Here is a 13,002-nt window from a genome sequence, read left to right on the forward strand (position 1 = left end):
ATCAATTTGGTGGATGGGGAAACCGCACTTCTATGTTACGTTGCAGCAGGGCCATGCACAGTGGGGTGGCCCGGTGGCTAGAGCCACTGCCCTCTTAGCAGGCGCAGAGGTGCCCCTCTCAGCAGGCGTAGAGCCCCACCCCATTCATTCTTTCCATTTTCATTCTCAATGCAAATGAGTTTTCTGCTGTAAATAGTTGTTTGCAGTTTCTCCAGCTCTCTGAAACTAAGGTGGTTTCTTGAAAGTGTGTAACGGTATTTCCTGCTGTTGGTTGCAAAGTTTACTAGAACAAAGGCACCACCTTACAAGTTTGCTTTCTGTGCTTTTGATGCAGTGAAATGTCTGAATGCACTGAAATGTCAGTTATATAATGTTTTGACATTTAAGTTCTTGAGATGCTTTCATGTGAAAGCAACTTACAAGCAATGCTGATAAACTTCTGTAGGTTTTACTTACCAAGAACAAGAGTGTTCTTGACTACACAGTGAAATTTCATGGTTTTTTAGTTTTCCTACTGATATTGTAAGGATCAGAGTTGAACAATTATGTTAGCCTCACATTACTGACACTGAGCTTTAAGCCCAAAATTCTCATAAAGGTCAACATTTTATTTTTTTACTTTATTGTTTTTAGACAAACAATCCATACAGCACTATAGTAATAATAGGTTAATACAATTATTTTTAATTACCAAAAGGAAACAAATAATAAAATAGACACAACCATAATAATAACAATAAATAAAAATTTAAAAACAACACACTAATCTTCTGTTTTTATCTAAATGAGTCTAATCCTTTTCAATATAACTATTTCTTTGCAGAATTTATGTTTCGAAAATCCAGATTTTTTAGAATTTGTCTTCTTTCTTTTTTTAGTGAGATTCTGATTTACTCCAGTTCCAAATGTTTCATTACATCCCTCATTAGATGTATCTATGTAGGATCAGTTTTCTGTTTTCAGTTTAATAATATTACCCTTTGTGCTATTAGACAGCTAAAAACAGTACAGGACAAAATATAGTTCCATTTGTCTATCCTAAAATCAGTGATGCCTACTGCGATACGGGAATCTGGATCTATTGGCTTTTAACCTGTTTTTGAGAGTGTTAGAAAAATATTTTCCCTGTAAGATGATCATTTTGGGCAGCTGCAAAACATATGATCCAGTGATACCTGTTGCAGTCCACACCGATTACATGCAGGGTCCACTTCTGAAAAATATTGTAAGTTTTTGTTTGGACCAACGTACATAATGTATTACTTTTAAATTGTATGAGACCATGCCTTGCACATACCAATGACCTGTGGGTCTGTTCAATGGCTATCTTCAATTGCTAATTAGTGATTTCAACACCTAAATCATAGATCTCAAACTCAATTCCTGGAGGGCTGCAGCTCTCCACAGTTTTGCTCCAACCCTAATCAAACACCGCTAATCCAACTAATCAAGGTGTTCAAGACTACTATAGACTATTAAGCAGGTGTGAGTTGGAGCTAAACTAAGCAGAGCTGTGGCCCACCAGGAATTGAATTTGAGACCATTGACCTAAATCTTCCTCCCAGGAGGATTTTAGGCGTTCTAAAGTTGCTGTGTTTGTTAATCTGTCTTTTTTTAAAGAAAGAAATGTTAATGCCATTTTTGAGTCAGTTGACACTTTTAATTTCCTTTCTGAGAGACAAACTCTCAGTTGGCCAAGAATGTCAGAAATGACTACAATAACTATAAAGAAGAAGCATAATGAAGACTGCTAATGTTTTTCAAGTGTTTCAAACATGCTTTTTTGAATATTCTCTTTTATTTAGAGTGCAGCAGATTGTAAATGTCATTTATCTGCAAGTTTAAATATTAAAGTACATGATAAATACAATTCTCTCTCTCAAAAAAAAAAAAAAACAAACTAAAACTGAAATGACATGACGGCAATTACAACCCTTGCATAAATCTACAAAATGATCAAGCATACCTTACAAACTCTTAATCTTTGAAATTTATGCAAAGATATGCAATGAATTGTGTTAATGATTGCACAAAGATACAAACTCTTCAATTGCACACATGAAGCAGACCCCCTAGTTTTTCACGATTTTTTTGTGGATTTAAAAAAAATAAATGTTTTTGTGGTAGTAATTCCTAGATTTTTGCGAACAATTTTGCAATTAAATTATAATTTTGATGTAATGATTGTGAGGGCATAAGTGAGACATCACTTTTCATTTTATAGATGCAACGCTATAAGTCATGTAAAACCAAGCAAATGCAAACTGAAATAAATATAATTTGATTATATGCTTTGGAATTGGATGTTTTATGAATTTATTTAAATTTTTTGCAATTATTTTGCACTTAATTAAGAATTTTGCAGGATTGCAAAAATTTGTGACTGCTTGTTAATTTTATGTTAGATCCAGCGATCGTGGAATCACGAAAAACTACAGGGTCTGATTTCGAAAACACATGTATTGTTATAGGCATTTTGCTTTAGTAAGCGGTTACAGACTGGACCATCTGGCCAATCAAAGCAGACTAGCCCCCTCAGACAAGAGGTTTTAGTAGAAATAAATAATTTGAGATTGAAAAATTAAATGACTTTAAGTGCACATTCTTAAAAAATAGTGTTTTTAGACATTACAGTTAAACAGCTCAAAAAACAGAACTGGGAATTTAAATATCATTATAGGGCCAGTTTAAATGATTCTTAAGTACAAGTTGGAGTAAAGTATTGCAATACATAAAATGTAAAATCATCACCTCTGCTTCCTCTTTTATAAACTCCAGATTCTTGAGGCTCTGCCAGCCATTCAGTTCCCATGGAAACCTGTCGGAGGTCACCTACAGGCAGAGACATACAACTATTGAGTGTGTCTGTGTGTGTGTGTGCATTTCAGACCATCCAACATCTCTTCTCTTGCTGTGTATTAGTGCACACGGTAGCGCAACTGCAACATATTAAATGGCTGAGATTTGCAGTTTAAAGCCGGAACTCCCAAGTGGATTAATCTCCTGTAATGCACTGCTATGTTCAGCTTAAAAAAATGGCCATCCGGGGATGATGTAAGATGTCCATTGTGTAACATGGCATAAGCACACTAGAATTTAAAAATGTATGGTTGGAAAGCGTGCAGTGTTTCATACATTATTTAAACAGATGTGCTTTACTGTACAGAATGTCATATATAGAGACTTGTGTAGAAAAACAGTTATTTTAATGCAATCATGCTACTTCGTGAATCGTGTCAAAACAACTAAATGAGAAATTTGTTTGAGTTTTGTTTGTCTGATTTTTTGATGAATATTATATGGTTAAATTCTAAATTATTCACCCTCCTGTGATTTTTTTTTTTTTTTCTTTTTTTATGTTTCCCAACTGATGCTTAACAGAACAATGACATTTACGCAGTATTTGTTATTTTATTTTTTTCTTAATTCTTTTGTTTGGCTGGAAGAAAAGTTTTTACATTTTTCCCCACCCAAACAATTTTAAGGTTAATATTATTTGCCCCTTAAAGAAATGTATTTTTTTTCGACTGGTTCTCGAATCTAGTTACACCTTTAAATGACACTTTAAGCTGAATACTTATATCTGTGAAATAAGTAGTCAAATATTAAGTACTGTCACCATGACAAAGAGAAAATAAATTAGTTATTCAAACTATTGTTTAAAAATGTCTTGAAAAAAATCTCTCTGTTAAACATTATTTTGGAAATACTTTTAAAGGGCTAATAGTTTAATTTAACTGTAAGTCTAAACACTTGGATTAAAAAGTAGAGGAATTCAAATCATCTCGATCACATCAAGTTTTTGACAGATTTTGTGAAAAACAAACATAAACATATTATTAGAGTCTAAAAGGCATTTACTTTGTGATGCAGCCTTTAAGGTTGCAATCAGAAATGATCCACTAATTGAAGAATGTAATAACAAGTAAGATCACACAAACAAGAGCATGAGTGCAAACATGATAATGGTTTTATAGTTCAAGAAACAACTAGTTAAGATTGAGTGAGAACTATTTAAGACACAGTGCCTTTGCCTACGTGCAATATTGCACACATTATTAATATACAGAAAATACCTTGAAGAGAATTAGACTTATATAGGGGAGATTTGCATCATTTAAAATAAATGATTGAGTTAGGGCTTCACATTTTATCATTTAGCATTGATATCGCAATGTGCTAATCTGCAATAGTGACATTGCAGGATTTGTAATGTCCAATTGAAATTACAATAAACCAGAAAACACAGTTCAGAACATGTATGTTGTGGAGTCGTTGCAAAGTTTAGTTCTTATTTAATAAAATGAAAGACTTTATTTGGGTGTTATTTTACAGCCTGCGACTAAGATTTTTTTGAAGAGAATGTAAACCATTTGGGAAAAATTTGTTGAAGATTTATTGTGTTTAATTATTTAATGCAATAGAGTAAAGACTATTCAGTGTTATTTTACATTTAATTATTGCATTTCTGTACTTTAAACCTGTTAAAGTTCAACTGAAAACCATAAAGTGCTGCTTATTTATTTATTTTTTATCTTTGCTCTATTGTTTTCATCTGTGCTTTTATTTATTTATCTATTGTTTGCAAAATGTTGTATATTTATGTAAATGCACTGTACTAAAAAATCCTTCCAATCAATATAAATTGAGGAATTCTTTTCAAACAGACATCTTGTAAATTTATTTTCATATTGTAGAAAAACAAAACGTCTCAATGATTTTTCCAATATCGTGCAATTGAATATAATGTTAACTGATTAACTCATTAATTAGAAAAACAATCTTATAAAGTTAAAAAAATCAAATATAAAAATGCAGCAAATCACTTAAATCCACTCACTTAGATTGAAAAAATATATCACAAACATAATTGAAATGTGATTGTTTAGAGTTTATGCATGTAAATCATGTTTGAATTTTTATTTATTTCATATTTGTAATGTCCAACTATTGTTGCATGCTCTTACTGTGAGTTGGGGTCCGGTCTCTGCGTCGCAGTCCAGTATTTCTTCCAGATTCTTCTTCCAGTAGGGGAAAATACTGGCCCCCCAGTACCTCCTGTTCTACATAATACCCTGGAGAATCTGAACCAAACACACCAAAGCCACCCCGATCCAGATCCTCCTCTCTAACAGAGTGAGAACAGAAGCAGAAATCGATTACACCAACTTTCTAAAACAGGCAATCAGTGTTGAGTACGTCTGTATATATTTAAGATTTAAATACCTGTGTCCATAGACAGGGGACAGAATAAAAACATCATGTCCTCCAGGTGTGTCCACTCCAGGTGAGAGTCCCACTGACCCTAGTGTGCTGGGTGGGGTGGGAGAACCACTGCATGGGCTAGTGGACAAAGGCTGTCAAGCAGAAACACACAAAAATTACCTCACTAAAGTTAATATAAGTTATGATTTAATATAATATAATAAACTAATATTTTTCATTGATCATAATACTGAAATTGTTTTAAACAAATGTGCAAGTTAACATTTATAAATTCTGAAAGCATTTGCTGCTTTTAAAGGATATTATAATCAAATTTTAATGTCCTTTTATTTTGGGTTGTGAAAGACAAAAATGTGATTCTTTGTTATATTTATGATATAAGTTGAGTAATATTGCACAAGAAATAGCTTTTTCAGAATATCAAAGCATATTATCACAAATATAGTCAGCACAAGTGTGATATTTATTGTAAACAAAAGTTAACACTAAGTGTTGTCTGTTTTTTTTTTTTTTGGCCAATAAAAATACTTCAAACAGATCAGGGGTCAGCAGTGCATAAGTAAAATTGTGGCCAAGTCGCAACCTAAAGGTACACTAAATTACAACTTATAGTAAATAGTAGCCATATAACTGTTATGGTAATAGTAAATGCACTACTAAATAGTTTTGCATTCCACCTGTAAACCTAGTTTAGACATAACTCTACGTTCTAACAAAATATTTACGGCAACCTTTACCCATGAATAATGGAAGAAACGACATGACTGACTACATTTACATTGAAATCAGTAATCAAATTATTTGCCTTAATCTGAATAAGACAATAATAATATGATTAAGGTGCTTACATGAGTTGCTTTTTGAATGTTCCTTTTATGATCCCCTTTTACATGTTATAGCACTCGATTAACGTCATTGCATCACCATGCTATCCAATTCTTCCATTTTCAAGTAATTTCAGGTATTTCACTTTTATTTTGTCGACTTTAACTGTAGTTCGGCACTTTCACTTTCATTCAGGAACATTTTATGCATGGAATTTGATATCGGAATTTGATATTCCACATGAAAAAAAAAAACTCTTCATTTTGCAATGCAGGTGTTTGTGGTCCTTCACTGGGTGCAGAGAATAGTGTCAAACTGCATGTGTGACGGTAATAGTTTGATTGCAGTGTTTACATGTCAGCACTGCACTTCAATAATATGACTAAAATGAGCATACTTCACGTCTTAATTCCATTTCCATTTAATTCAATTATGATTTAACTCAGATTAAATTAATAAAAAATGTCTTTACATGGTACACTCTTAATCAGATGATTGTCTTTATTGTATTAAAATCAGATTGTTGGGGTTCATGTAAACGTACTCGGTGAGATTAGATTACATTGATGAGCTTTTGATTGATAATGATGAATGACAAGTTCTCTTCCTTCATCTCTCTCTGCTCACTGCACTGCACCTCACATTTTCTTTGTGGTTCGAGTGAAACAAGTTTAATTGTCTTCCAAGGATTGTTTCATTATGTTTGTATCCATTGATTACGATGATAATTTCTCCATGACTCAATTTTCAACCGGTTCATTTACTCTTACATGTGTAGGCTATTAAATTAACTTCAAATGTAATATTTTGATATTGATAACTTGTTCATGCGCATGTCAAGCTATTTAGCAGTTTCACAAGTGAAATGAGAAGCCTTCTGATTGGGTGTCATTTCAGTCAATACAACTACGAATTAACTTACGGGAAGCTTACGACCTTCTAAATACGTTCTGCCTTGTGTACATGTGATGTAAATACATTATATTAGTTACAAGCTTGCTAGTAGTTAGTTATTAAGCATCTAGTGTGGACTTTTCATTCCAGATTAAACAAGAGCTTATGAACAGCTGGTGCAACCCTACCCTGGAGAAGAAAATCTCTGTTCAACTGGATGTAATGTTTGCCAGTCTGAACATGAGGTGAAAATTAACAGTCTTTTCACCACTAAAATGTTATTTTAATCATATTTACTGTTTTTGGAGGAATTGAACAAGCCAGTGATTCAGTGATCTATAAAGGTCACTCTCTGTTTATAAATAAATCTGCTGTTTGAAATGAATCATTTGAAAGAATGATTCAATGAACCACTCATTAAGACCAAACGCAGCTGACGCTATGTCACGTGATGTGATGATGATGATAACATTCAATCCCTCTAAAATGATTATTCATCCTCTGAATATTTTAAAGGATGTTAAATAAAGAGTGAATATACATTTTTTGTTCTGAATTTTTCAGAAATTATTCTTTTTCCTCGGTTAAATCTAGAACTCTTCAATTCTTACAATACGTAAAAACTATTAGGAGCTTTTGATTATTAAATATTTGTGTTTCATACTGTATGTTGTGACATCTTAAGGCTTACATTTTTCCTCTTTGTTAACTATACAGTGGACCCACTGATCAACTACTGGCATTTGAAACCATCAGTGAAGCATTGTAGGAATTGCCACTGTAGGACTTACTATGTTGGCTTGAGAAAGCCAACGTACTGTTATACTACTCTGTCCTTGAGAACAAACGTATCTCCTCCTGGGCTGTTCATGCTACAAGGCCCAAATTTGGTCAAAATGTGCCTTCTGCATTCAAGATTGTTGTTATGTCTCCCCATGCCAATCAGACTTGTCATTTTTTAATTAAAAAAATTAAATATTACATTTTAATAATCCGGGTATTTAAAAAAAATTATACAAGCTCTAAAATTGGCTAAAAGCTGTGCTCTGCATTAGATTTTGTTGCTATATCTTTTCAGGTGTATCAGACTTATTGTTTTCCAATAAATCATTTTAAGCATTATTTTCTCAAAAAATGGCAGGCCATTTTTGACTTAAACTCCATATTTTTACTGATACGGCCAGCTATTTTTGCATGTATCACTTTCACACTTATTAAGCATTACATTTTCAATATATTATATGGCAAACCATTTTTACATAATGTCCAGGGCCAGTTTTTGACTGTCATAGAGACATCAGGGTATACTTGTATCACTCATATTAGCAAGAAGCTTTGATGTATCATCACTAAGCTGTCAATTGTCACTATAGCAATAAAACAGGCTAACCTAGCAACCATTTAAAAACAGCAATATTTCTACATCAGAACATCATAGGGGCCTTGGTATTGGTTTATTTGACTCATGCTAGCAAATGGGACTTCCTGTGTACTACGCATTGTAACGATGAACCAAGTGCTAATAACGATTAGCTACATGCTATTAATGATTATTTACGTGCAATAACATATGCTAGAAATGCCTACTAAGTATTAGCATTTGATAAAATATGTACACAAGCGTTACCATTTAGCAACTGCTTAGCAATCATCACCTCGCAATGCCATAAACATTTTAGCAACTGCCTAGCAATCACTTAGCAACCACTTCCTGTCAACTGCCAATCCCAGTCCTAGTGCCAACATTTTCAAGCCAACATCAAAGTTTGTCAACGAACTTTAGGTTCTAGTTTTACGTTGTTTGTTTTAATGACAGACATTTGGCATCAGCAATCTATCCAAAACTACTATTATTTGTACAGTACACTCTTTCTCCTAAGATATTTTTCAAATGACATCCAAAGCACCAATCAGAGGGTGCATTTAATGTCTTGATGTAGATTTATAGATTTGATGAAGTATTTTAATAATACAAACACATTTAACACAAAATAATAACCCATTTTCATTAGCCCTATCAAATACAAATGATAAAATAATAATTTGTATTTAAAATGCATGTATCCTAAATACGGCTGATCCCTGCTGGCAGGTTTAATTCAATTTATTCATCCATGACAGACCTTAACCAGCTAAGACCACTCTAAAAACATACTCCCCAAAATACTCCTCAATTATTCATGCATATATTAAATTTTTGATTAATATTCCACACCACTAAGTAAAATATTGCTGTTATTAAATTAAAATGAAGGGAAATAATCACCAGACTGAATGTTCAGACAGAAAATTCCATGTTTTCGTGATGCGTAGTGACAGTTTTTAGGCTTTTATCATATTATACATGTACAGTATGCTAGCCTTGTGCAGTTACTTTCACTGGAGCAATCAGTTAAACTCGCTCACGTTTAAAAACCTTTGACTATCAGAGCATTGTGTGTTTCAGAAACGACGATAGTGTTGCCCATAGCAACCATGAGCGCTGCATCCGTCAGTTAGCAATGAGGAAAAGCATAGCAACAAGCAGCAGGCAGGAGAAGCATGTACATAAACACACCGCTCGTCGTTTTATTGCATGTAAAAATTAAAGTCCTTCTGTTCCTTAGTAATTTCATCTGATTGGGCGTGTGTCAGTCATTAATATAGCTGTCCTCATGGAGTAAATCTAGTTGTTGTTTTGAATCCCTATAGTTGTTTAATCATGGAGAAAGGCGTGTAAAATCTTGCGGTGTGGCTCTGTCCTTCATTGATGAGTGAGCGTCCAGTGTGTCGTGACTGTGGACACATGTGCAGCTTTAACTGCATCTGTCTGATACTCGTATCCAGAGCAACCTCAGAACTCCGGCTGCCATGGCAACAAGCCGTATGAGACCCATTCACTGCTTGGAGACACTCTCAAACGCACACACACCCTCACTACTCTCTATCTTTGTGGGGACTTCCCATAGACAGAATAATTTTTGTACTGTACCCTTCCTACCTCTAAACCCAACCCTCACAGAAAACATTCTGCATTGTTATAGCATCATGCTGTATGATTTATGAGCTGTTTTCCTCATGGGGACCAAAACAATGCCCCTACAAGATTGAAAAATTACTGCTGTTGTGTTATTATACTTGTGGGGACTATTTAGTAATGCACACCAGTACACAATCACGCACACTACATGTTAAATGGATCCACTTGAACAAAAACATTGAACTATCCTCACACACTCATACACACCTGCAGGGCGAGTGGTTTCCAGCGGGCGTTCTTGAGCAGTGCAGGAGTGGAGCCCAGTGTGTTCTGAGGCCTCTTCTTCAGTGTGAGGATCACACCACTCGGGTCCTCACGGAGACAGTTGACCAGATTCTTCAACTGCCAGCCCACCTACAAGATAAATACATAAATGAAAAAATGAATTATTTTAAATAATATTATAAAACAGGTTTGGCTATGTTTTAAACCTAAATTATAAGGATTTTCTCAAATTTGTAATTTTAATATTTATTTGAGGAACTTTTTGTATTTCCTTTAAATTATTATTAATTCATTTGAATAATTCTTTAATTAATTTTTTTATTACTTTAAATGTTTTTTATTGGCATTTTAATAGTTTGAGACCAAATATTTATAATAATAATTGCTTAAGTTTATGTGGACACTCAAAGTGCTTTACAAACTTTGGGGGAATCTCCTCATCCACCACCATCAGTGTGCAGCATCCACCTGCATGACACGACGGCAGCCATATTGCGCCAGACCGCACACAAGCTGATTGGTGGACAGAGTGATGAAGCCAATTATGATATGGTGATGGACCATATATGGGCTAATGGCCATGCTGGACAGAGGCCAGTGGGCAAATTTGGGTTAAACGCCTACTCTTTATTCGAGGAATTTTAATGAGAGGTTTACAGTCTTGTCTCATATGAAAGACAGCTGAGCAGTATAAAGTCCCCATCAATATACTGGGGCGTTAGGACCCACACAAACTGCAGGTTGAATGCTCTCTGCTGGTCTCACTAACACCACTTCCGACAGCAACCTTGTATTCCCATGTGGTCTCCCATCCAGGTACTGTCCGGGCACAGCCCTGCTAAGCTTCCGTGGGCAACCATGCAAGAGTTGCAGAGAGCTAGCTGCTGACTGTTTAAGAAATTGTTTAAGAAATAATGTACTCAACGTTTACTTTATTTATTTGCACGAGAGTACAAAAGTAGCATAAAACAGACAAAAATAAGGCACAATGTTCAGGAAGAGGCAAAAAAAGTCCATTTTGTTCAGCTTATTTACAGCCTCTACCTCAATAATAATAATACGAAGACAATGAAAATTACAAACCATTACATTACAACAAGTGCTAAATTACAGCTTTAAGTCAATAATAATAAACACAAATAAAAAAGCAAAATCACATACACACAGCCTTAAAATAAAATTAAATCATACATACATATGAATATAGACAGAGTTAAGTCTTTAAAACAACAGAAAAAGTATTGGCAGTTTGTTACCACATATTTCACTTCAAACTATTAAACATGTCAACAAGAGTCTCTCTTCAACATCAAAAGGTTTTGGAGGAAAGATCAAGGTCCCATAATGCAATTCAAATGCATAAATATGTGGCAAAAACATGAATCGTCAAATATGGAATAGTGTTTGTTTACCAATATTTGTTACAGTGTATTTTCTTTTTTTATAGGTGAGTGCATGTGTGTTTATAGCTAGCTGGTGATGGTCTATGACTTTAACACAGTACTGTATATAGTTATCATGTTTGATTTTTGGTCTCTTTTTGGCTTAAATATTTAAACAAACAAAAATTGTAAAAGTTAAAATTAAAAAGGAACTGAATTTTGTGAAAAAGTTACATTTTAAAACATCATTAAACGTCATTGTTTAGTGTGAGCTTCCTTGAACACAACTTGTGATCCCATACAAAAACAACAACTAATGTCATATTCAAAACCTTTTGAATATTATGAACAGTTCACTTACATTTACTATACCTTCTTTGTAAAACATTATTACCATACTTTCTTTGGATATCATAATAGAAACTTTTATATGTACAGTATTTATATAGTACTTATACTTATAATATTTATAATTTTATATTTATACAGTATTTTATATAAGTACTGGTGTCTTACATTTGGTGTTTTGAAAATGTGCATTTCTTTTAAATGATTATCAAAACCATGTTACATTGCAAATAAAAATGTGATGTATCCTAAAATGTCTATATCCTATAATATAGAAATAATTTATTGTACAAAAAATAAAATTTCTTGACTTAATAAATAGATCATTTGTATACATTTACTAACAGGCTTTTTGAAATCTCCTCCCACGGCCATCAGTTATCAATCAGTCATACCTGCACAATCATTCATGCACAATAATTCCCACAGATGTTCACCTGCCCCAAGCAATAATACTCACCACTGTTTGGTGATTGACCTGAATGACCTCGTCCCCAGCATGGATCTTCTTACACTGATCTGCAGGAGACTAGATGAGAGAGAGAGAGAAATGTGTAACCTCTGCTTATTATAGCGATAAACCTGACGCCAGCAATTAGCCATTTCTGCATTGTATTCTAGTATTAAACATGGATGTTGACCTTAATGGTGAGAACATTTGAAAGTCTTTTCTCATCCAAATCTCACACATCTGGGTTATATGCTTCTCAAAAGCATCCTAAGCCTAAGTAGATCATATAGAGCACTGGTGGGTTCTACAATCTGCTTAGGCTTACAATGCTTTAGCAAAACCCAGCTCTGCACTTTCCACTCGCTACACTGCAAAAATACCTTTCTTACTTAGATTAGATTTTTTTGTCTTGTTTTTAGTCCAAATATCTAAAAATTCTTAAATCAAGAAGTATTTATAGAGAAGCAAAATATATTGTCTTGTTTTAAGAAATAATATGTCAAATTGATATAGTAAAGTCGAGTTTTCCTTAAAACACGCAAAATAATCTGCCAATTGGTTAAGCAAAATAATGTTGTTTTTTCTTTTGACAAAAGATTATTTTGCTTACCCCATTGGCAGATTATTTTACC

General features: G+C 33.7%; 1 protein-coding gene across 1 annotated transcript in view; it reads right to left on the reverse strand.

Annotated features, from left to right (window-relative positions):
• si:ch211-26b3.4 overlaps positions 1-13,002 on the reverse strand; it is an 81,025-nt gene that overhangs the window by 17,736 nt on the left and 50,287 nt on the right. Inside the window, exons 8-12 of the mRNA XM_087253442.1 lie at positions 12,380-12,448; positions 10,172-10,318; positions 5,227-5,357; positions 4,968-5,128; positions 2,752-2,832 (exon numbers count right to left, since the gene is read on the reverse strand). Coding sequence (XP_087109568.1) covers positions 2,752-2,832; positions 4,968-5,128; positions 5,227-5,357; positions 10,172-10,318; positions 12,380-12,448 — 589 coding nt within the window. The remainder of the gene's footprint in view (positions 1-2,751; positions 2,833-4,967; positions 5,129-5,226; positions 5,358-10,171; positions 10,319-12,379; positions 12,449-13,002) is intronic.

This window comes from Danio rerio, chromosome 5 (genome assembly GCF_052040795.2).
Source record: "Danio rerio strain M-AB ecotype USA chromosome 5, GRCz13ab, whole genome shotgun sequence".
NCBI lineage: Eukaryota > Metazoa > Chordata > Actinopteri > Cypriniformes > Danionidae > Danio > Danio rerio.